This window comes from Triturus cristatus, chromosome 7 (assembly GCF_964204655.1).
Source record: "Triturus cristatus chromosome 7, aTriCri1.1, whole genome shotgun sequence".
Taxonomy (NCBI): Eukaryota; Metazoa; Chordata; class Amphibia; order Caudata; family Salamandridae; genus Triturus; species Triturus cristatus.
This window is the reverse complement of record NC_140590.1, coordinates 1,153,264,152-1,153,288,764: the sequence shown is the minus strand read 5'-3', so window position 1 is coordinate 1,153,288,764 and position 24,613 is coordinate 1,153,264,152. Positions and strand designations below refer to the sequence as shown.

Below are 24,613 nucleotides of genomic sequence, written 5' to 3'. Positions count from 1 at the left end.
CACATGACCATATGCCGCGTCAGTACACAGAAGTCCTTCTACTTATTAGCTTCTGTCCCCACTCGCCCTCCATACCGGACACGATTGAGGCGGTACACGGTTGATTGCTACGCCATCCCATGCTGGATACGCCAACATTCTACAGGTAAGTGCTGCGTTCCCCTTAGCGAGACTGACGGTTGTCGGCTCCTTACTGTTAGACCGCTACGCAACCGGTCATTACTGCCCACGCCTGCCGAGTTTTCCGGGCTTAACTGTCACGCTCGTTTCCCCACAGATCCTGAGCGCACACAAATGTCTGTATGACCCGGATGACCACTGCACCGCCGATGTCCCCCCGGACACAGCTTTAACTCAAGCCATTAATTTCTCATACCAGGTAATTCACGCAAGCTTTCCGATCTCACACATATGCTCCCTCGTCGCAACAGCCCACACCTCGCCCCTCCCGGGCTTAATGTGTACGCTCGTTTCTCCACAGATTCTGAACGTACAAAATTGACTGTTTGATACCATGAATCCTCCCACATCACCGATGTCTCCTTGGACACGGCCTTCACACCAGTAATTGAATTCCATTTCCAGGTAACTCAAGCTCCTATGCGCGCATCACGCGCATGCCACCACTGCGCCGTGTGAGCTCTCTCCCGCCAGGGCCCACCAGTCTGGCACTTCCCCTTCCCGGCATACCACTAATTCAGCGGACACGGGACCGTGTTCTTTTAGTCATCGCAGCCTCCCCAGGCACACTCCACGAGCACACCGCCATTTACTTAAGGCACTGCCTAAACACCCATTAGACTCTAGCCTATTGTCCTGGAGACTACCTCACTCTCACCCCCACCCCCCACCAGCGCCATCCCATATGCGCCTGATCCTTCCCTGTCCTCTCCACCCCCCTGGCTGGCCATCCTTTTAGCTGACTTGCCACATTGCCGTCCGAGTACCCCAGTCCTCGCGTACACACCCTATTCCATTTCCCTCCCTTACCCTTCTCCTTTCCCACATTGTACAGCACCGTCCAAACCTTTCAACCCGGTCCTGAAGATGATCCCAAGTAATTGGATCAAAACGACCTCTCGTGGTTCAAAAAGAAACTGTTTTCAAATTGTCGAATACGATTATGAATTATTGACTTGAACCACCATATTCACTGTACATATCTTTTCACGTTTGCACCTTGCGCCGTTCCTTGCTGATATCACATTGTCACTTGCGTCGCCACCCTTTGTGTCACACACACAATCAAGCACCAAGTGCAATTCGGGTTGTTCATGCAATTTTTTGCCTACAGTGCTGTCACAACTGTATTTCTCCTTATCGTAATTTGCACCCAAATATATGATGCCATATGCACAATCCTAACCAAAAAAACAACAGAGAGTCTCCTTTTCTTTCATGTAATGTATTGTATTTGCGTGTCTAACTGTCCTGCCTAATTATACCAGTTGAGACGTTATTTTCTTCACATACCTACCCAAATCTCAACGTGGTTTATGGGTTTTACTCCTGTTGTCTAATACATGCTTCTATTGCCGCCATCCTCTCGGCCATGTCTGTACAGCATTTATTCACCTTGCGAAACGCCCCCTGGATTTTTTTTGCAGCTTGGTGCGCTTTGCAAGTCTCAGCTCTGGCTTCTCCCTGTAGCTGCTTTAGCGTAGTACATATTAAATCCATGGTGGAGGTTTCTGGAGAAGCCATACTACCTTCTGCAGCAGGTTGTACCCCCACATCTTCATAGGCCTGTTGAGTAGCAGAATAATCCCAGGCCAGTTGGGATGAGACAACTGGGGCTGTAAGATTAGTGTAGATAACCATGGTGCCTTTACCGGAGAACTATTCCTAGTTTTCTCCTCCTTTTAGGGTGTTTTTGCATGCTCGGGGGCGGGCTACTTCAGATGTACTGTTGTCAACGCCTCTGGAGTCAAGACCTTCAGAGAGACCCTCAGTAATAACCGAGCTATCAGACTCATCAGTTAATGAGAAAAACCTATCCCTTGATCGGGTGAGTTGATATTCTTCCACTCCATACTATCTTGCGACAAATTGGGCTCAATATCAGGTGTGTTTAAGAGAATCGCCTTATTATCGAGAGATTCCAGGGGTGGAGAAGTGGTGTTATCTGTCATTGGGTTTTCTTTACCACTTGTGCTCCCTACCAGTTCTGCCTCCAAGCCCCCCTCTTGCCTAAGTGTCATTAACCCTGGGATGGGATTTGGTGTAGCCCCCTCCTCTAGCCCAGTTTTATTCACCTTGTTAGTTTAATCGGTACTCACGGTCAATCTTTTATCGGCGTCCAGGATCAGATATCCTCTTTTGCCCCTTCCTCCAGCTGTGGCTGAGCTGAAAATTGACAGAACAGGCTGTTTCAGTTCTGCCTGTGAGCGTCTGCCGGCAGTGACCTGGAGGTCTTTCAACGACCTCAAATTCTCTACCGGGTTATCCGAGGAAACGCTGGCTTTCGATTTCCCTTTGGTATACAAGCCGCTTCTGTCTCCTTTCCCCTTGGCGTCTGTAGCTCGACGTAGTGCGGAGGGGACCATTTGGGAGGCTCCTTTCTGCTGCTTCTCCTTTGCCGGCGGCATTGTGGATTCCAGAACGCTGCTCCATAGCGCGAGCCCGTTAGCAGCCCCTATCAGCCTTTTTAATACCAGCGTGATCGCTCTCCGGGCTCTCCTTGAGCGAGCATAGAGCCTCAGCAGCGTGTACAGTCTGCCGGAGGGGGTCCAACGCATATTCTCTCACTTCAAAGATGCAACGATACGGCCATCCCGTTCGAACTTTTTCAAGGAGAGACCAAATCACCAGAGCTGGTTAGGGTGAGTACAGCGGCGTTCTAAGCAGCTGCCATCTTGCCCCCAGAATCCCTCAGGAAATACATAATTGCTGAATTTCTGTTGGATATATTAAGTCAACCTGACATCCAGAAGAGGAGTAATGCGTCCTCATTTCAACCATTAGGAATTTGTCACAACTCTAAGTTTCAGTGAATGCAGTTTCATCGAGAATATCCCAAACCTTAGCTGTACATTCATAAAACAATGCATTGAGAAGCACCCCCTCTCACACTTCTGTCTGTAGTACACTTTTTCAAACTGGTATGATTTGAAGAGCAAATTGTGTCAGTTATTTTTACCCATAAAGAAAACACATTCAATGCACCGAGACTTGTTAGATTTTAATAAGAACATGGAAACCTTAATCAGCCCTTCACAAAATGAAAAAATACAGAAAGTGAAATGAAAATATTCTACAGGGTTTTTATTATTTTAAAAAATGGAACCATGAACATATAAACAGTTCTGCAGGTGGGCACTACAGTACAGTAGGGAAAAGTAATTCATCTGTTCCCAATGTAGTTTATGGACAACATCAGCAACATTTCCTCCAGAATTCTAGCAGAAATTTTATCTGAAGTTCTTACATAAAAAATCTTTAAACAAAATGCATTTAACACCTGCTAACTTTTGCGACAAGTGATCTTTTGTGGGCATCGGTGCTGGTGGTAAAGTATTTCAATTACTAGGACCAGAGCAGCACGGCCCAGTTACTCGTTAGGAAGAAAAATCTTGTATTGTTTTATTATCTGTTTGTTGCAAAGCCCGGGGGACGATTTAAAGCCAAATGCAAAATCAATTCTTATTTGGTAGTTTACTTCTGAAAACCATGTCTTGTAAGGTTTTATTGAAAGGAAGACGTAACGCAGTGTGCCTCTCCATGTATTGCAGAATAACAGTTGTGGCATTTCAAAAATTCTATAAAGATCTACTTGCATGAAAGAGTACCTGTTTCACTACAAACCTAGTTTTCACAAAATACATAATACCCCCGTAGGCTCCTCAACAAAAGCAGTGGCTTCTCTTCCGGACCAAGCAGCTAATTCTATAGAGAGCTGGCACACAGCAGCCACATGAAAGGGAAGAGCTTAACCCTTCTCCTGGATCCGGTTTGGACCTTTTAGGACTAATTACACTTATGATGATTTCTCTTACCACGTGCCAAAGTAATGACACACACTCCTGTGGCCTGCCTACTTCCACATCTTTCAGGAGCTCTTAAATGGAACACCCACCGCCAACACATTTCCCCGACCTAAGACAAGAAAATCATTCTGGATACTAACTAGGCGTAAGCACTGGATGCCTCCTAACAATACAAAGTAGCATCCATTTGTGTAACTGTGCTTGCCTTTTCACAAGACCCAGACTGGGTAAAGTGCTTGCTTAATGATCGGGGAAAACATGAGACCTTCAGCCTGAGGCAGCGCAGATAATGTGGTTGGAGACGTTGTCTAATACTGAACCCCACACCACCTCCCACGCTGCTGAATTTTGAAGCAGCACACGCAGTTCTTAAGTTGTATGGGTTCAGATAAACAGCCTGCTTTGCTACGACGTCTCCATCAGTAGTTTCTACGACCTGGCGAGCTTGGACTCGTGAGACTTCAGTGTTCCAACAGCATCTTTCACAGCGTGGTAGATGATGTTTTTTACCTGTAAGTAGACAACACAAATAATCTATAGTAAAAAAAAACTCATGCAAAAAGGATTTAAATGTGAATCTACGAGTACACCAATGCAACGTTGATATTCCGTTAAGACATGCATTCAGGAAGATAAAAATGCTATGCAACAGCCTGACTAGGCCTCTTAAGGCATCTCTTCAGCCCCTGGAGGGTCAGGGCACACCTAAATTTCCGCAACTGCGTCAAAGGCCACCGTTAACACCACTGTCTTTAGCTCAGACTATATGATACCTGTGAGTCACTAGTTTCCCCTGCAACAAATAATACATTGTACATAACTGGCTTATTATGTCAAACAACATTACAGCTTAAAAAATTAACGCTAACAGCATATCATTTGCAGGCTGTCATTGAATTTTTCGATTGAAAATGTCCTTCCCTCGATGACCATTTGCTTATTAATATTGTTACAAACAAAACTGCAGACATTTTATAATATACTGTCTGGAAGAGCTGGGAATAGGGGTAAAATGGATATACTTTGGAAGCCATTTGTGCCGATAGCAAGAGGGCATGTGCTTAAACAAGATCTTACTCTCTCAAAAATGCCCGGGGATGGGGCAGCCTTAGGTAAGAGGACAAAGTGGATATCGCAGGAAAGGGCTAGGAGTGCCAACCCTCAAATCCGATGAGGCCGTAGGCTTCCCTGCAAGAATGACAGAGTAATAACCAGTCGCGACTGCTCCCGCTAATGGGGGGGGGGCGGGGAGGGCGCAGGGGCGGCGCAGTGGGTGACAATACAAAAATTCCAACAAACACTTGCTGGCCGCTGCCTCACCTCCTGGCTTCTGTTGAGCAAGAAACACGATATGCTGCCCTAAGTCAATCAGCGTTGATTGGTCTGAGCGCCGTTGTTCGGCACTCAGATGGGGAATTGAAGCTTGGGCATGTTCTCCACCCAGGCTGTCATGCCAAGTTGTATTGTGGGAATCGTATGCCTTCCCATATTGCACACGCCAACGGTTCAGCCAAAAGAGCATATAGTAATGGGGAAAGTGGACAGCCTGTTGGAGCAGACAGCATTACCATTGACTCCCACTCGAGCCACTGGTTTCGCATACAACACTTCCACCAATTTTATAAATACCTCACCCACAAGTCTCAATACTGCTAATAAAAAACTCCATTCAACCAAGTCGAATGCCTTCTCGGCATTCAAGAAAACAGCTGCTGCGTGTACCTCAGGGTCTATTTGAGAGATTGCACAAAATAAAGTACGTAAATTACTCGTCCAGGAACGAATCCAGATCGTTGTGGACCCACCAAGCCCGGGAGCCGTGGGAAAATCGGGTTTGCCAATATTGTAGCAAAATGTTTTGTATCATTAAGTAGCCACAATGGTCTATATGAGGAATATTCTGTTGGTGTCTTGTAAGGCTCTAGCAATGTGACCAAAATTGCCTCCCGCATCATCGGGGGCATTATCCCATCTCTAGTCATTTTCTCAAATAAATTGACTAGGTGCGGAACTAGACGATCTTGATATGCTTTGTAAAAGTCTACTGTCAGGACGTCAGACCCCAGTGCTTTATTATTTTGTATTGCTTTTAATGCTTTAGTGATTTCAGTGGGGCGAATGGGCCGTCAGACCCCAGTGCTTTATTATTTTGTATTGCTTTTAATGCTTTAGTGATTTCAGTGGGGCGAAGGGGGGGGCACAGTCGTTCCCTATGGGTGTCAGTCAGCTGTTTCATGGCCATATAAGCTAAATATTCCTCAGCCGATACTTTTGTTTTAAGATCTTGTGAGGTGTAAAGCTCTGTGTAGTAAGCACAAAAGCATTCAATGATTTGTGGAGCAGTCCAGACCTGCGTACCGTCTTTGTCCTGTTAGGCCAGCACTTCACTATCTACCCTCGGAGGGCAGGTCAATGCGGCTAATGTAGCAATAGGTCTCTCCCCTTCTCCGTACACCCTGGAAGTAGCATATTTTCCCAGGTGGACCATTTCTGATTGTGCTGTATTCGTCTATCTTGCCTCTAATATGTGCCAGTCTTTCAGGCTTGGAGGTTCGTTGTGTGTCACGTTACAGCAATGTTAGCTCTTTTTCAAGTTTGGCCATGCGATCACTTATGGACCGAAGTACCCCACAGTGTTTAGAGAGTGTCACCCCAAGAATGTGGACCTTAAAGGCCTCCCAGATGGTGGCCATACTTGTTACACTCCCGATGTTATGTAGAAAGGAAAATGTTACTTACCCAGTAAGCATCTGTTCTTGGCATGTAGAGATGTAGATCCACATGCTTTGCATATTCCCGCCATCTAGTGTTGGGTCCGGATGTTTGCAAGTTGTTTTTGTTCGAAGAAGTCTTTCTAGTCACAAGGTAGGTGACTCCATTGTTATATTGTTTTCCCGCAGATGGTGAGTAGGAAAATGCAACTTACCCAGTATGCATCTGTTCTTGGCGCACAAGTTACTTACCTTCGGTAATGATATATCTGTAAGAAACATTAGTTAGTTAAAGATTGCTTACCTTATAATTACCCCAGGCTACAGACTGGATCCGGAAAGATTTTTCGTCAGCAGTACCTCTGTGTGTCGGAAGGTGTCGTCGGTCGGCTCCACGTTCGTCGTCGGCATCATGGTAGCCGGGATGACGTGGCAGCTACTTAGACGCCGCCCTTGCACGCTGACATCCGTTCTTTCTTTTTCCTCACGAGCCAGCGCAGATCAGGGAAGAGCGGTACCTCAGTCATTTGTTGACTACCTTTTTCTCGGCGTTTGTCGACGTCTTTGAGACTTCGACTCCGTAAGGTGTACGAGGGATGCCCAGTTTTAAGGCCTGCGGATCCTGCCATCGCATGATGTCGGTGATGGATCCGCACCGTGTGCGTCTTTTCTGCCTGGAGCGTGACCATGACCCCCAAGTCGTGCTTCGACTGCCAGTTGTTGACGCTGAAGGCTTTGTGGGAGCGGTCCAGAAAGCTGCTCGAGCACCGGCAGTCGGCTCCGCGCCGATCGAGATCCTGGTCCAGAGGGAGGTTGAGGGACCGGTCGCGGAGCCATCGTCATTCCGGCTCGAAGTCCTCCAAGTCTTCGCACTCAGGGTTGGGTAAGTCAAAGCATTAGAAGAAGTTAAAGAAGCATCGTTGCTTTTCGACTTCTCCTCGTCGATTGGCCGATCTGACAAAGCACGCGGGTTGTGCCACTCCCGCGGCTCTGCGTGCAGAGCCTGAAGGGTCGGCTCTGAGCATCCCTTCCTTTCCGGGACCCAGAGCGACCCAAGCCCAGCTTCGTACGTTCTACGAGGCGATGCACGCCATCTTTGGGAGGACCGTCCCCATCGCCGCGCCTTAGGGCCCCGCGGACTCGGTTGGGGGGGCCTAGATCTTTGCTGCCAGCAGCTCTAGCCCTGGGGCCACAGGCCCCCCGTGGATCCAGACCTGGATCCGGATTGGCGCCGGTTGACCTACTAACACCTCCACCAGCGCCACTTCCGACAGCACCACTACCTTGCCTGACGCCGGTTGGCCCACCCGGCCGGCGTGGACCCTAGCCTCCTTCCTGACGTGGACACGGTGCTGGACCGGCATCAACCGGAACCGGACCGGCGTGGACCGACGCCGGATCCGGGTGGGGTTTTCATGCCCCTGTTCACTTCTGGGGTCCCTTTCCAACCACAGTGGCAACCAGAGGAAGATGAGGAGGACTGGGAGGGGTCAGGTGACCCTTTAACTGACCAGCTTGGTTCTGAACAGGACTGGAGAGAGGAACTGGGGGATGCTAGTGGCCTTGACACTTCACCCGACCTTGGTATGTTGTTGTCTCCTACCGTGGCTGCGGAGTAGGGAGCGTCATACGCTGTGGTGTTGTGTAGGGCGGCCGAGGCTCTCAACCTCTAGCTTCCTACGGTGGCTGGCAGGACTAACCTCCTGACTGAGGTGCTTCAACCGGCGGCAAGCTCTTCGGAGCCCCTGCTTCTGTTCAATGAGGCCCTCACTGAAGTCCTTTTGGGCACGTGGCTATTGCAGCAAGATGTAAGCGTATGGATGTGTATGCTAAGTTTGAACACTGTAGATGTAATAAATAGCATATAATGTTTTGAACTGAAGCATCAAGCGGGTTGATTTGATTGTTATTACAGTATGACAAACCGCTTCCACTTTGCTGCATAGCAAGCTCTTGTGGTAGGACATCTAGCCTCTTTGATAATGTTCAAGTAGTCTGGCGTGATTTTGAGGTAGGCAAACTCTAAGACTTCAGGTGCCAGATTGCAAGGTTGAGATGACTGGGATCTTGACATCTCATCTCCCCATGGCTCTGTGTGAGGAGCTTAGGTCTAAGATGTGGTTTTTGGTGAGGAACTACTGAGAGCTCCAACATGGTGGTGAACCAGGGTTGACGGGCCCATGTGGGAGCAACTAGGATTAGTGTCAGGGACGTCCGTCTGAGTTTCCGAACCACTAATGGAATGTGTGGGAGAGGCAGAAAAGCGTAGGCAAATATCCCTGACCAATTCATCCATAGTGCATTGCCTCTGGACAATGGGTGTGGATACCTGGATGCGAAGCTTTGACATTTTGGGTTTAGGTGTGTGGCGAACAGATCTATGTCTAGGAAGCTCCACATCTGAAAGAATGGGAGGAAAACTTTAGGGTGGAGTTCCTACTCGTGGATCTGTTGTCTGAGCAGATGTGCAATTTGATTGTTTACTCCTGGAAGGTGTTCTGCGAGGAGATACTTTTTGTAACATATAGCCCACCTTCAGATGGTCTGTGCTAGTTGCGACAGCTGGAGAGTGTCGTTCCCCCCCCGTTTCTGTATGTAGTACAATGCTGTCTGTATGTATCAGGACAGCTTTGCCGACTAGGTGAACTTGAAATGCTTTGAGCGCTAGAAAAATTGCTAGCAGCTCTAGATGATTTATGTGAAGCTGCTTTTGTTGCACGGCCCACATGCACCGAATTGTGTGCGTTTGGAGAAGAGCTCCTCAACCAGTGAGCGATGCGTCTGGTGTAAGCACTATCTGTGGAACCGGGTCGATTTAGTGCCGCCCCATTGAAAAGTTTTGTGGATTCCGCCACTGCAGAGAGCGATAGGTGCGGCCGTCCACCAACACTGGATCTGATAACAGACCCTGTGCCTGGTTCCACTGATGTGTTAAGCATTCCTGAAGGGGACGCATTTGAAGTCTTGCATAGGGGGCTATTAGGATGCAAGACGCCATCATCCCTATTAACTTAATGAACACTAAAGCTGGCAATGAGTATTGAGGCTTAAACTGAGAGAGTAGAGTCTGCATACTGCGGATTCTGGCCAGAATGTGGTAGGCCAGAGCGTTATGGGTATCTATAGAGGCTCCCAAATACGCTTGCGTGTTGGATGGTTTGAGATAGGACTTGGACAGATTTACTGTAAATCTAAGATCATGGAGCAACTGCACTGTTTTGGGAGTGTGACGTAGACAGCTTTGTTGCGAGCTGACTTTTATGAGCCAGTCGTCTAGGTATGGGAAGACGTGAATGTGTTGTCTTCATAAATGAGCTGCGACTACTGCCAGGCATTTGGTGAAAACCCTGGGCGCGGGGGTTACTCAGAAGGGAGCACCTTAAATTGATAGTGCTGGTCTGCTACCATGAACCTGAGGTATTTGCTGTGAGCGGGGTGTACTGGGATATGAAATAGGCATCCAAGTCCAGAGTGGACAGAAAGTCGCCTTGCTGAAGGAGCGTGAGCACTTCTAGGAGTGTCACCATATGTATAGATTTAGTGCTCTGAAGTCTAGCATAGGCCTGAGAGATCCGTCCTTCTTGGGAACTAAGAAGTACAGAGAGTATACACCGGCCCCTTCATATTGTAATGGGACTGGTTCTATAGCTTCTATTCCTAACAGAGAGGGAACTCCTTGCTTGAGAAGGTTGAGATGTTTTTGTGACATTGCGTGTGATCTTGGAAGAATGCTTGGGGGAGTGTCTGTAATGTTTAGGCAGTACCCATATTGGATAATTTGTAGAACCCATTTGTCTGAGGTGATTGTATACTAGACGGGTAGAAATTGGGAGAGATGTCCCCCGACAGGAGTGGAATGATCAGGGGTCGCGGAAGGAAGTCAAGGTTTGTGTGCAGGGGAAGTGCGTGCTGAGTTGCCTCTGCCTCTTCCCTTACCGTTGTTACCTCTAAATCCACCTCTAAAATAGCCTCTTGATGAGGGTGATTGGTTATTGCCTTTGTAAGAGGAGAAGGGATTCTCTGTGGAAATATTTTTGGACCAACCCCTGTAAAAGGAGCGACGAAAAGAACCCCTATTTGAAGTTATTTGTAAAGCCCCCATGGACTTGGCGAACTCCATGTCTTCCTTCATTTTTTCTAGTGAAGTGTCCACTGTTGGGCCCAAGAGGTGTTCTTTGTCAAATGGTTGGTTGAGAATAGAGGCCTGAACCTCCGGTTTGAATCCTGAAATTCTCAACCAAGCATGCCTGCGTAGCAGAACACTGGTTTTCACTGTGCGGCCTGCTGGGTCTGATGCGTCTAAGGAGCATCTGATGGAGATATTGTCATTGATTTACCCACCTGAATAAGGTAATTAGGTTTGATTTGTGTTCATCAGGTAGGAACTGCATTAGTTTCTCTAGCTCAACGTAATGAGCCCTGTCATAGTGAGCTAACAAAGCTTGTGCGTTAGCAATGCACCAATGATTGGCTGCTTGCAACGCTACCCTTTTGCCAGAGGCATCAATTAATTTTGACTCCATACCAGGAGGTGGGGCCTCACCTTTAGTCTGAGTTAGCTCTCTTGCAAGCGTTGGAAACTACAAGAGTCTAAAGGCAGCTGACCTTTGATATAAGCTGGGTCAGTAGGTGCTGGCTTATACTTTTTCTCCACCCTGGGTGTAATAATTCTTGCCCTCACAGGATCTTTAAAGATCTCATATGTATGCGTAAGCATCCCTTTGAGCACTGGTAGTGTGTGAGTAGCTCTCTGAGAGGAACTTAAGGTTTCGAATAAGAAATCCTCGTCTAGCGCTTTTTTATGTAGCTCCACCCCATGATAATGAGCAGCCCTGTTAAGTAGCTCAATGTATCCTATGTTGTCGTCTGGTGGTGAGGGTTTGGAATGGTATAGATCCGCATCATTATCAGTGTTCGGATCAGTGTTATAGTCTTCCCATGGGTAAGTATTCTGTGGCCTATCCTCATCCCCATCCCCTACATCCTGTGGGTCAGGTGATAGTGGTGGTGGTGAATTTGTGAGAGCGATGAGCAAATTCGAATCAGTGGATGAAGGAGGTGGAATGTAAGATGGAGAAGGGTTAGTACCCATATTTTTTCTCTTTAGAGGAATGTGGTAATCCTCCTGCAGGCCCATCATCCTCTTCCCTGGTAAATTAGCATGAATATGTCCAGTGTCTGGATTTATTCCCAGTTCTTATTGTTTTGGATCCGAAGACATAACGTCGAACCGAGGCTCTTTAGGTAGAGTCTTTTTTGGTCGCCGTTTTCGGCATCTGAAGTTTTGGCTCCAAACCTTTTGGCTCCGATGATTTAGTCTTCTGTAACAATGGAATGGTTACTACGACATGCTTCGGTTTCGACGCCGAAGGTTTCAGCTCGGCACCGGTTTGGGGCTGACTCGAGCCCGAGCTGGAAGGCTTTTCCTTGTGTTTCGGCGCAGAGGAAGAGGGCGGGGCATCCAAAGCTTTTTGACGGTGCCGACCTTAGCCCGAAGGCAGATTAGGGCCTGGAGCCTTTTTCTTCCTGTGTTGCTGGGGCGAGGGGGTTTCTGTAATCACAGTACGCTGACCTGGTGTAACTTGCTCCTCCTCTTCCATGTCCGTGTCAGCCTCGGAGATATGCTCTGCTTCTTCTTCGGCTCCTTGAGTGTGGAATTCTTCTCCGTCGGAATCTTCGCCGAAGATGTCCGGTGTGGAGCCGCTCTGATGTTGCATTTCGTGACGTCGAGCCCGACTGTCACTGAGCATCTTCTTCATTCGAAACGATCGGCACGCGTTGCAGTCTTTTTCGACGTGTTCCTGGGATGGGCAGAGGTTGCACACTTCGTGCAAGTCGGTGCGTGGAAACTTAGCGCAACACCTGGGACAGAGATTGAATGGAGTCCTTTCCATCGAATGCTAGCAAGCTCGGCGCAGGAAGGCCCATCGGCCCGTCATGAGTTTTCCGAACGAAGACCTAGGAGTCCAACGGATACGTTCAGAACGGGAAACGCGATAGAGAAACAATACCATCAAGGGTATTGAATTGCGCGCCGATGGGAACCCGAGAAACCGTGCCGAACCGGCACGCAGTAATTCACATCCAAACCCGATGGCGGAAAAAAACAATCTAACAATGGAGTCGATACCCATGCGCACTTTCACGGAAAGGAGGGGTCACCTACCTTGTGACTGGAAAAGACTTCTTTGAAGAAAAACAAAGTGCAAACATCCGGACCCAACACTAGATGGCAGTGTATGCAGAGCACATGCCTCGAACATGGAGTTAGGAAGTGTAGAATAGAGATGGCCATGCGTATGAATGTAAATTAAGAACTATAACCAGTACAGGAGACCGGGGAGGTGGGTGGGTGTATGTGAATCTACAGCTCTACATGCCGAGAACAGATGCTTACTGGGTAAGTAACATTTTCTGTTCGAGGCATATGAGCTGTAGATCATATGCTTTGCATAGACAATATAGCAGAAATCTCCCAAAGCGGTGGCTAACCTGTGGTGGATGTAGTGGTTTGAAATAGTATTTGAAGTACTACTTGGCCTACATTTGCCTGTTGTCTTGAGGACACGTCTACACAATAGTGTTTGGTGAATGTGTGCGGTGTAGACCATGTTGCTGACCTACAAATGTCAGCTATGGGGATATTTCCCAAGAAGGCCATAGTAGCTCCTATTTTGCGAGTGGAAGGCACCCTAGGGGTACTAACAAGGTTCTCTTTGCTTTAGTATAACATGTTTGGATACATTTTATAATCCATCTAGCAATACCTGATTTAGAAGGAATATGCTACTTACCAGTATGCATCTGTTCTTGGCATGTAGAGCTGCAGAGCCACACACTTAGGATAAGATCGCCATCTGGTGTTGGGCTCGGATGCTTGCAGGTTGTTGTTGTCTTCGGAAGAAGTCTTTTGGTCACGAGATAGGTGACTCCTCCCTTGGACTACAGTGCGCATGGGCATCCACTCCATTCTCAGATTGTTTTTCGCCATGATGGGAAATGATGGAGTGTGTAAGAATAAAGAAAGGATGTCCATGTGTAATGTCTAATTAAGACAATGCTGGAACAGATACAGGTCCCGGGGAGGTGGGTGGGCGTGTGTGGCTCTGCAGCTCTACATGCCAAGAACAGATGCATACTGGTAAGTAGCATATTCCGTTCAAGGCATATGAGCTGCAGATCACACACTTAGGATAGACTATACAGCAGTGTCTCCCCTAGCGGTGGTCACCTGTAACGGTTGCAGCAGTTTGGAATAAAGTTTTAAGGACAGCCTGACCCACAGAAGCTTGTTGTTTGGCTTGCACATCACCACAGTAATGTTTAGTGAAGGTGTGTGTTGTAGACCATGTGGCTGCCTTACAAATATCTTCTAAGGGAATATTTCCTAAGAATGCCATGGAAGCCCCTATTCTGCGTGTGGAGTGTGCTCTAGGGGGAACTGTTAGAGTGCGTTTAGCTTTTTGGTAACATATTTGGATACATTTAACTATCCATCCGGCTATCCCTGATTTGGAAATGGGGTTGCCTTTATGTGGTGGAGAGAAAGCAACAAACAATTGTTTGGTTTTGCGGAAAGATTTGGTTCTGTCAATGTAATACAGCAGGGCTCTTTTAACATCCAAGGTATGAAGAGCTCCTTCAGCTACTGAGTCCGGATTTGGGAAGAACACTGGTAGCTCGACTGATTGGTTAAGATGGAATGGAGAAATTACTTTTGGCAGGAATTTTGGATTTGTTCTAAGAACCACTTTGTTATGATGTAGTTGTAGGAATGGTTCGTGTATGGTTAAAGCCTGGATTTCACTTACCCTTCGAAGGGATGTGATAGCAATAAGGAAAGCCACTTTCCATGTAAGGAATTGCATTTATGCAGAGGTTCAAATGGGGGACCCATGAGCCTAGTGAGAACAATATTTAGATTCCACACTGGAGAGGGCGGTAATCTGGGAGGAATAATCCTTTTAAGACCTTCAATTAAGACATTGATCGCAGGCACTTTAAATAGTGACAAGTGTTGTCGATTTTGTAAGTAGGCTGCTAATGCTGCTAGGTGGAGACGTATGGATGAGTACGCTAAATTACACCTTTGCAAGTGTAGTAAGTAGCAAATGATGTTCTGGATGGATGCATCCAGTGGGCGTATATCATTGTTAGTGCAGTAAATGACAAATCTTTTCCATTTTGCAGCGTAGCAGGCTCTAGTAGTAGGCCGTCTGGCCTCCTTTATAATAATCATGCAGTCTGGTGGTAGGTTGAGGTAACCGAGCTCTACGACTTCAGGAGCCAGATCGCTAGGTTCAGTTGATGTGGATCGGGGTGTCTGATTCCTCCATGGTTCTGGGTTAATAAAGACGGGGAGAGGCGCAGTCTTTGGTGTGGAACTAGAGAGAGTTCCAGTAGTGTTGTGAACCAGGGTTGACGTGCCCATGTGGGAGCTACTAGTGTCAGCTTGAGAGACTGTTGCCTGAACTTGCGTACCACGAATGGAATGAGTGGGAGAGGCGAAAAAAGCGTACGCAAATCTGCCTGACCAGTTTCTCCATATCGCATTGCCCTTCGACTGTGGGTGGGGAAACCTGGCGGCGAAGGTTGGGCGTTTTGCGTTTTCGTGTGTGGCGAACAGGTCTATGTCTGGCTGGCCCCATTTTTGGAAGAATGGGAGTAGGACTTGTGGGTGTAATTCCCATTCGTGGATCTGTTGGGTTTGTCGACTCAACAAATCGGCAATCTGATTGTGAACTCCTGGAAGGTGTTCTGCTAGCAGGTAGATGTTCTGGAGAATTGCCCATCTCCAAATGTACTGTGCGAGCTGGGACAGTTGGAGAGAATGTGTGCCTCCTTGTTTCTGTATGTAATACATGGCTGTCATGTTGTCCGTCCGGATGAGGACAGTTGAACAAGTTACTTACCTTCGGTAAGAACAATTGTTACTTACCTGTAAACAGGTGGTTCTCCAGTATTGGTGTCTTTCATAGATTCACATGCTTGAATATTCCCCGTCGTCGGAGTGGGAGTCCCACGGTAAATAAAATAGCAATATATATATAGTATCATATACATAAATAATCACATAAGTAGGGCTATACAGGTGTAAAAAAAAAACACCAATAATGTACCTATATGAAAACTCCATAGGGATACATGGAGAGAGAAAAAAGACATTTGCAGTCTATCACTGTCATTATGTTAGTCCGAACTCCGGCCAATCAGGCGCCAGCACCTCTCCAGAACCTTCTCCTCAGAGCTCCTCACCTCAGATTTTCGTAGCACCAAAGAGACTTTAGAGTGTATGAGGAGAAGAGAGCCTCTGAAGGGAGGAGGGAGGGTCGCATGTGAATCTATGAAAGACACCAATACTGGAGAACCACCTGTTTACAGGTAAGTAACAATTGTTCTTCTCCAGTATTGGGGTGTCTTTCATAGATTCACATGCTTGAATATGAATAGAAAGCAGTAACGCTATATTGTTTCCATAACAACATCCACGTGAGATCGCAGTGAACATAAACTCTCTTTTTAAGAAAACATCTCGTACATTCACCTCTATATCCATATATATATATATATATATATATATATATATATATATATATATAAATTCACTGAAAAAACCATAGGTTTCACACATGTTATAGTTAGCTGGACATTTTACTGATAAAAAACCAATGAAATTCCCCCGTTATAGTTACTGTAGGCAACTATAACTCACGCGACCGTAATCCTCTGCTGATGCTAATACTGTATTTAGACACTTAATTGCCCATGTCTTCTTCCATTAAATGTTAGCTATACATATATTACAAATATTTTTTTTTCATAGGATTATGGTCGTGTGAGTTATAGTTGCCTTCAGTAACTATAACGGGGGAATTTCATTGGTTTTTTATCAGTAAAATGTCCAGCTAACTATAACATGTGTGAAACCTATGGTTTTTTCAGTGAATTTGCAAGGTTTTTTAAATGCTAATTCCTAACTATAACGTGTGTGAAACCTATGGTTTTTTCAGTGCATTTGTACGTTTTTTTAAATGCTAAGTTACTTTACGCCATTTGTGGCGTGCACGCCCACTTAACGCAGTTCGTTCCATGCGCGCACGGTGCGCTTCGCGCACCGTGCGTGCACAGTGACGGTAAGCGTACGGTAAGCGCACCGTAAGCTGCCACAGATATATATATTGATTTAAAGGCTATTTTCTCTGAATCTACTGAACAGATTTACACCAAACCTACAAAAGGCACTTCCTTGACCTGAGGACTACCTCTCTGCCAAATTTCATTAAATTCTGTTCAGCCGTTCGGGCTGTAGCTGTGTCGAAAGGTCCTATGGAAAAATGCATGGGAAAAACGCGTTTTGGGACCCCCCTTTTATCTCAGCCCCCGCTTGACGAATCCCCCCGAGACTTTCAGGGTCGGAGCGGAGCGCCCCACCTATTTTGAAAAATTCGCGAGGATTCGTCGACCGGCGCCAAAGTTATTCAAAATAGAATGTTGCGGATTTCCTATGGAAACGTGGTCCTAACTATAACTACCTACTGGCGACCGCCAGTAGGTTATATATATATATATATATATATATATATATATATATATATATATATATATATATATATATATATATATATATATATATATATATATATATATATATATATTTCTACATACACTTGTAGACATACAGCATGAGTATAAATACAATGAATCGTATTGAGAAGAAAAAAAAACAGTCAATGGAAACAATATGGAGGCGGGAGGAAGAGGCTCACCTTATTTAAAGAGATTGCGCAGCACTGCCTGTCCCACTGCAGTGTCCTCCTCACTTAAGGCTGCCAAGCAGTAGTGCTTACTAAACGTGTGTCTGGTCGACCACGTAGCTGCTCTGCAGATGTGTTGCAAAGGTACTCCAGCAAATAAGGCAGTAGATGATGATACTGCCCTAGTGGAGTGTGCTCTCACTGAAGACTGAAGGGGTTTGTTTGCCTTCTGGTGGCAGAAAACAATAGCTGCCGAAATCCAGCGTGCAATCGTCGGTTTAGTAACCTGACGTCCTTTATGACAACGTCCATATGCTATAAAAAGTTGATCGGATTTTCGAAACGAAGCTGTCTTACTGATGTAGAACTTTAGGCATCGCTTCACGTCCAAAGAATGCAATCTTTGCTCTGCAGCTGTCTGAGGATTAGCAAAAAAGGTCTTTAATATTACTGGCTCATTAATATGAAAATCAGTAGGCACCTTGGGTAGGAATGATGGATTGGTACGCAACACTACAGCATCCGGTTTGAACTGCAGGAACGGAGGTTTGATGGTAAAAGCATGAATGTCACTGACACGACGTGAAGACGTTAGTGCCAGAAGTAGTGCCACCTTCCAAGTTAGATATTTTAAGTCGGCTTTGTGAATGGGCTCAAACGGAGGTCTCATCAATTGCGTCAACACAATATTAAGATGCCACAACGGAGGAGGGCGCCGAATTGGCGGGAATTTCCGAAACAAACCCTTAAAAAATTGGCGGATTATTCTTGAGGAACAAAGGGAATTTGATCCATCCTGCCGGAAACGGGAAATAGCTGCTAGGAAAACCCGTAAGGTTGCATGAGACAGTCCAGAATTAGCTAGGTGCAAGAAAAAAGGTAGTAATTGGTGCGCCGTGGAATGTATCGGGTGGACTCCGTTAGAAGCACACCAGTGGCAGAATCTTTTCCATTTGAACTTGTACGTCCTGACTGTAGAGGGTGCTCTTGCTTGGGCCAAAATATCCCTACAATCCTGCGGGATGTCTAGATGGGCGAACTCATGGTGTTCAGGTTCCAGGCCGATAAGCTCAGTGAGGAGGGATTTGGATGACAAATTCTCCCTTCGCTCATTGTGAGCAGATCTGTCCGATGTTGAAGGAGGATTGGTTGACATTGGGACATCAGGAGCAGTTCTGAGAACCATGTCTGCCGGGGCCAGCGTGGGGCTATTAGAATCAGGTGGCAAGGTTGTCTCTTCATCTTCCAAAGGACCCGAGGTATGAGGGGAATTGGAGGAAAGGCGTACGCAAATAGATTAAACCAGTTTATCAAAAGGGCATTCCCCTGCGACTCTTTGTGGGGATGCCAGCTTGCATAATTCCGGCATTTCCGGTTCTCCGGCGTAGCAAAGAGATCCAGTTGCGGACGACCCCATAGTTGGAATATCCTCTCTAGAGTGGGTTGGTGTAATTCCCACTCGTGGGTCGATGAGGAGGACCTGCTCAGGGAATCCGCTAGGACATTGGATACTCCTGGTAGATGTACTGCTGTAATCATGATTTGATGACTGAGAGACCAGTCCCAAATTCTTTGAGCCAACCTGGACAGACTTGGGGATTTTGTTCCGCCCTGTTTGTTCACATAGTGCATACAGGTTGTGTTGTCTGTCTGTATTAGCACTGATTCTCCTTGGATCAAGGGTAGAAATGACTTTAGAGCGAGGTAAATCGCCATTAACTCCAACCTGTTGATGTGCCAAGTTCTTTGATGTGTTGACCATCTCCCTTTTACCGAGATATCCTCCAAATGCGCGCCCCATCCCTCTAATGAGGCGTCTGTCGTGATTGTCCTGTCCGGCGGCACCGACAGAAAAGACGTGCCTTCTGTCAAGTTGGCTGGATTTGTCCACCATACGAGTGCTGACCTAATTTAATCTGTAACACGTACCCTGTCGTGGAAAGAACCCGTTACTTGACGCCACTGAACATCCAGTGCTTCCTGAATAGGACGTGTCCTCAGCCTGCAATGAGGAACCAAGGCAATGGAGGATGACGCCATCCCCAGAAACGATTTTAACAATCTCACAGAAACTGACTCTTTTGACCTGATCAAAGCCACCAGCCGTAGAATCTTTTGCAGGCGCTCTTTGGAGAGAAACGCTCTTGCTGATACCGTTTCCAGAGTTGCTCCCAGAAAATCCCTTTGCTGAGCAGGATGAAGTTGGGATTTCGCTGCATTTATGGACAGCCCTAATGAGCGAAACACGTCCTGGCACAGAAATATGTGTTGTCGCAGGTGAGTGCTTGACTGAGATTTCAGGAGAAAATCGTCCAGATATGGAAAAATTTGCACTCCCTGGAGTCGCAGAAACGCTATCACTGGAGCTAGTACCTTCGTGAACACACGAGGGGCCGAGCGCAGGCCAAACGGTAACACCTTGAATTGGTAATCGTGTTGCCCCACTCGAAAACGCAGGAACTTCCGATGCCTTTGTAATATAGGAATATGAAAATAGGCATCCTGGAGATCTATTGTTGCCATGAAATCTTCCTGCGAGAGTAAACGCAAGATGTCTACTAGCGTCATCATACGAAAGGATTGGCTCTTTAGGTATTTGTTTAGTGCCCTTAGATCGAGGATGGGCCTCCACTCTCCGTTTTTCTTTGTGATCAGAAAGAATCGGGAATAAAACCTCTTTCCCCTCTGAGATATTGGCACCAATTCTACAGCTTCCTTTTGCTTTAGAAGTCGAATTTGATGTAAAAGTTCTTTCATGTGAGCTGGTGGTGGTCCGGAGGGTGGTGTGGAAGGAGGGAATTTGGTGAATTCTAAGGCGTGCCCTTTTTTCACAATGTCCAAAACCCAACGGTCCCTTGTGATGGAGGACCATTGAGAAAAGAACAGAGAGATTCGACCTCCAACCTTGCATGTCCGGAACGAGTCACTGCCTTTTAGACGCGTTTCCTCTGTATGAGGATTTCCCTCTATACGACTTGGAGGCCTGCTGTCGTGATGATTGCTGTTGCTGGCCATACGAATAACGGTTGGATCCTTGATTATAGGGTCTGTATTGATTATTGCCCCTTCGAAAATTGGAGGAGGTGCCGCGTCCGCGACGAAAATTTTGCCTTTGAAATTGTAGATTTCCTAAAGATCTAGCTGTCTCAGTATCCTTCTTTATGGACTGGAGTGCCTCATCAACGTGACTTCCAAATAACGCCTCGCCGTCATAAGCCATGTTAAGGATCATGGACTGTACCTCCTGACGAAAGGATGTTGATCTTAACCATCCTTGCCTGCGCAGAACAGCCGCTCCGGCAAGCTGACGGAAACCTGTGCAGGCGATGTCTACTGCACAATCAATTATCTCCGCCGATGCAGCTTCTCCCTCTTGGAGCAACTTCATTGCTTCCCCCTTAGATGGCTCCGGCAACTCTTGCAGCACATCTGAAATATCAGCCCACACTTGTCGGTCATAACGACCCAAGATGGCCAAGGCATTAGCTGCTCTAACCACAGTAGAGGCCATTGAGGAGAACTTACGCCCTATGGCATCGATTCGACGTCCGTCACGATCCGGTGGTGCGGTGATAGTCGACGCAGGATTTTTCGCCTTACGTTGCGCTGCCTGCGTAACGACTGACTCAGGTTTAGCCTGACCCGTGAGGCATGCTGGGGTTCCTATTGGTGCCTTATATTTCTTTTCTAATCGAGGTACCTGTGCCGGCAAGGTATTCGTTGTTTGCATCAACTTCTTGCCTTCTTCCCAAATAAATTCCACAATAGGAATAGCATGAGTCTGTTTAAAAGGTTGACTCTTGAAATCATAAAGGAAACTATCTTCCTCTCTGCGCTCCGTTGTCAGTTTAAAACGGTGCGACGCCCTCTCCATTAGTTGCTGAAAATTCGCTATGTCCACTGGAGGTGAATCCCCTGTTACTATCTGAGAGGGGGATGGTGTTTGCGCTTGGTAATTGTCCCACTCCGCCATATCATCGTCATCGTTATCCACATCCCCATTATTATCTGGCATTTCACCCTCTTCTGTTTCTTGAGGGACTTCCTCCGCAGGTTCATAGTGAGGCAACAACCTCTCTGGAACCTGTCTTGGTGGTGCAGACGGTAGCAGAGGTAAAGGACTTACAATTGGTATCGGTGGTATAGTTGCCGGAACCACAGGAGTTGCCGGCACCTCAGAACGTTGTGGAGATAGAGGAAAACGTTGGTTATAGTCGTCCAACATACGTTGGAGATTAGTTATGAGCGACAATGGAAGAGTCGCCGTTGTATGCTTCGCAGGGACCTGCTGCATGTAAACTGGATCTTCATCCTCACTGCTGTCATCCTGGCACTTAATTATTAAGTCGGATGGGCTTTGCGCCGTTCCAAAAGACACCGGTAAACCCTCGGACTCCTGATCAGAATCCGTAGCAAATAAAGGTGATGGAGGCTGCGCATCCTCTACAGGAATACTCTGTTCCTGCCTATCGAGGCTAGCACCAGTTGGTAATGGTGTCAAGGGAAACCCAGTGGATGATGAAAGCGACGCTGAAGTTGCGTGAGGTAGCTGTTCCCTCCTTGACCCTTGGGCAGATGATATCCTGTTCACCTTTATCTTTATGAAAGAACCTGCCGTCGACTGGTGCATGGTATGCACTGCGGACGTCTTCGGAGAAGGCCTCGTCGACGGAGCTGTCATCAAAGGAACGATGGTCGACGGAACAGTCGTCGACGGAATCTGTGTCGACGGAGCCGTCGTCGACGGAGCCGTTGCCGACGAGGCTTTAGTCGATGAAGCCACCGTCGACGATCCCGTCGACGGGATCTTCTTCTTCGTCGACGGGGTGGACGCCGACGAGGTCGACGACGTCTTCGTCGACGACACGGTTAGCGTCGACGGTACCTTTACCTTCTTCGTCAACGATGTAATGGGCAAAATAGAAGTCACCGCCCTTGTAGTGCTGATGGTCACCGTCGACGAGGATAGCGTCGACAGAACACTCGTCGACGACGAGGCAGCTGAAGTCGTCGTCAGAGTCACCGTCGACGAACCTGATACTGCAGATCTCGTCGTCGGCAGCATCGTCGACGAGGCGGCCAGTCTTTTTCCTGAGGACTGGGAAGTAGACGCCTCTACAGCCTGAGAACTATGTCCCGAAGGCGACAAAACAGTAGGTGAGACAGCAGATGTGACAGCTGTCAGAGTCGAAGACAGTTTCTTTTTCTTCAGGAATGGAGATGGTAACTCCTGCACACTACTGCGCTTAGAGGCTGTCTGAGAACGGCCAGAAAGAAGACTTTCCATGTCTGAAACTGGGTCTTCTTTATCCTTGAGTCTCTGTAGCCATATTAAGAGATGGCCTTCTCTGTCTTTTAAAGTCTTTGTAGAAAGGTTCTACAAAACTTACATTTTGCCACTTCATGATCTGGGTACAAACAGTAAATACACTTACTGTGTGGGACCTCAGAAAATAAACGCAGCTTTCCACACGAAGAACAAGGTCTAAACAAAGATCTCTTACTTGAAGACATTCTGACTGACTAGAAAAACTGAGCAGAGCTCAGGGAGACTCCCTGTCACACGACGTGCGGTAGAAAATCTGAGGTGAGGAGCTCTGAGGAGAAGGTTCTGGAGAGGTGCTGGCGCCTGATTGGCCGGAGTTCGGACTAACATAATGACAGTGATAGACTGCAAATGTCTTTCTTCTCTCTCCATGTATCCCTATGGAGTTTTCATATAGGTACATTATTGGTGTTTTTTTTTTACACCTGTATAGCCCTACTTATGTGATTATTTATGTATCTGATACTATATATATATATTGCTATTTTATTTACCGTGGGACTCCCACTCCGACGACGGGGAATATTCAAGCATGTGAATCTATGAAAGACACCCCAATACTGGAGAACGATGTATCTGTAAGAAACATTAGTTAGTTAGATTCCTCACCTTAGAATAGCCCCAGGCGTCAGACTGGATCCGGAAGATTTTTCGTCAGCAATACCCCTTGCGCGTCGCTAGGCGTCGTCTGCGGCTCCGCGTCCGTCGTCGGCGTCGTGCGCCGGAATGACGTCGGAGTACTTAGACGCCGCCCTCGCGTGCTGACGTCAGTTCTTGTACATAGCCTTCCGCGCCAGGAACGCAGAGCCATGCAAGATACCGACACTGGTGCCAAAAAATTCTAGGGCCCTGAAAGGGATAGCCTTAACCCTAGATGTCAGTTCGCAGAACGGGGGGGATGGGTGGGTCGGTGAGGAATCTAACTAACTAATGTTTCTTACAGATACATCGTTACCGAAGGTAAGTAACCTGTTCATCTGAAAGAAACACGTTAGTTAGATTCCTCACCTTAGAATAGATACCCAAGCAATACCAACCCCGGTGGTGGGTCTGCGAACCAAGATCACACCAGAAAGTCCTGGAGGACAGAACGGCCAAAGAAGCCATCCATCCGGACTTGGCTGTCCAGGCAATAATGCCTGGCAAACGTGTGCAGCGAAGGCCACGTTGCCGCCTGACAGATGTCCTGCAAAGGGACCCCCGTCCCAAAGCAGTAGTAGCCGCTGTGGCCGAAGTAGAATGGGCGCGCAGCCCAACAGGCGGTTCCTTTTTTGCCAAGGAATAACAGATTTTTATACACAAAACGACCCACCGGGAGATGGTCCGTTTGTGTACAGCTTTTCCCTTCTTTGCACCCACGTAGCCAACGAAAAGCTGGTCGTCCACCCGGAACTGTTTAGTGCGGTCCAAATAAAAGGAGAGCGCACCTTTTGGGTCCAGACGGTGGAGCCGCTCTTCCTCTTTGGAAGGATGCGGAGGCGGAAAGAAGGTGTGCAAGGTGACAGATTGCCCAAGATGAAAGGGGGTCACCACTTTCGGTAGAAAGGAAGGACGAGGCCGAAGGACAACCTTGTCCGGATGAACAGATAGAAAAGGAGGCTTTGACGATAGAGCCTGGAGCTCACTCACCCGTCTAGCCGAGGTGATGGCTACCAGGAAAGCAGTCTTAAGAGTTAGAAGACGAAGAGGACAATTGTGAAGAGGCTCAAAGGGAGCGCACATCAGGAATGTCAAGACAAGATTCAAGTCCCACTGAGGCATTACGAAAGGGACAGGAGGGAACGTGCGAGTAATGCCTTTAAGAAAGCGTGACACTACAGGGGACTTGAAAAGAGA

At 47.2% G+C, this 24,613-nt stretch overlaps 1 protein-coding gene across 1 annotated transcript in view; it reads right to left on the bottom strand.

The window, feature by feature from the left end:
• Positions 1 to 3,168: 3,168 nt before the first annotated feature.
• The window catches only part of KDM3B (lysine demethylase 3B), an 867,558-nt gene continuing 846,113 nt past the window's right edge, over positions 3,169 to 24,613 (bottom strand). Inside the window, exon 24 of the mRNA XM_085618404.1 lies at positions 3,169 to 4,496. Within this exon, the coding sequence (XP_085474530.1) occupies positions 4,416 to 4,496 (81 nt within the window). The 3' untranslated portion in view covers positions 3,169 to 4,415. The remainder of the gene's footprint in view (positions 4,497 to 24,613) is intronic.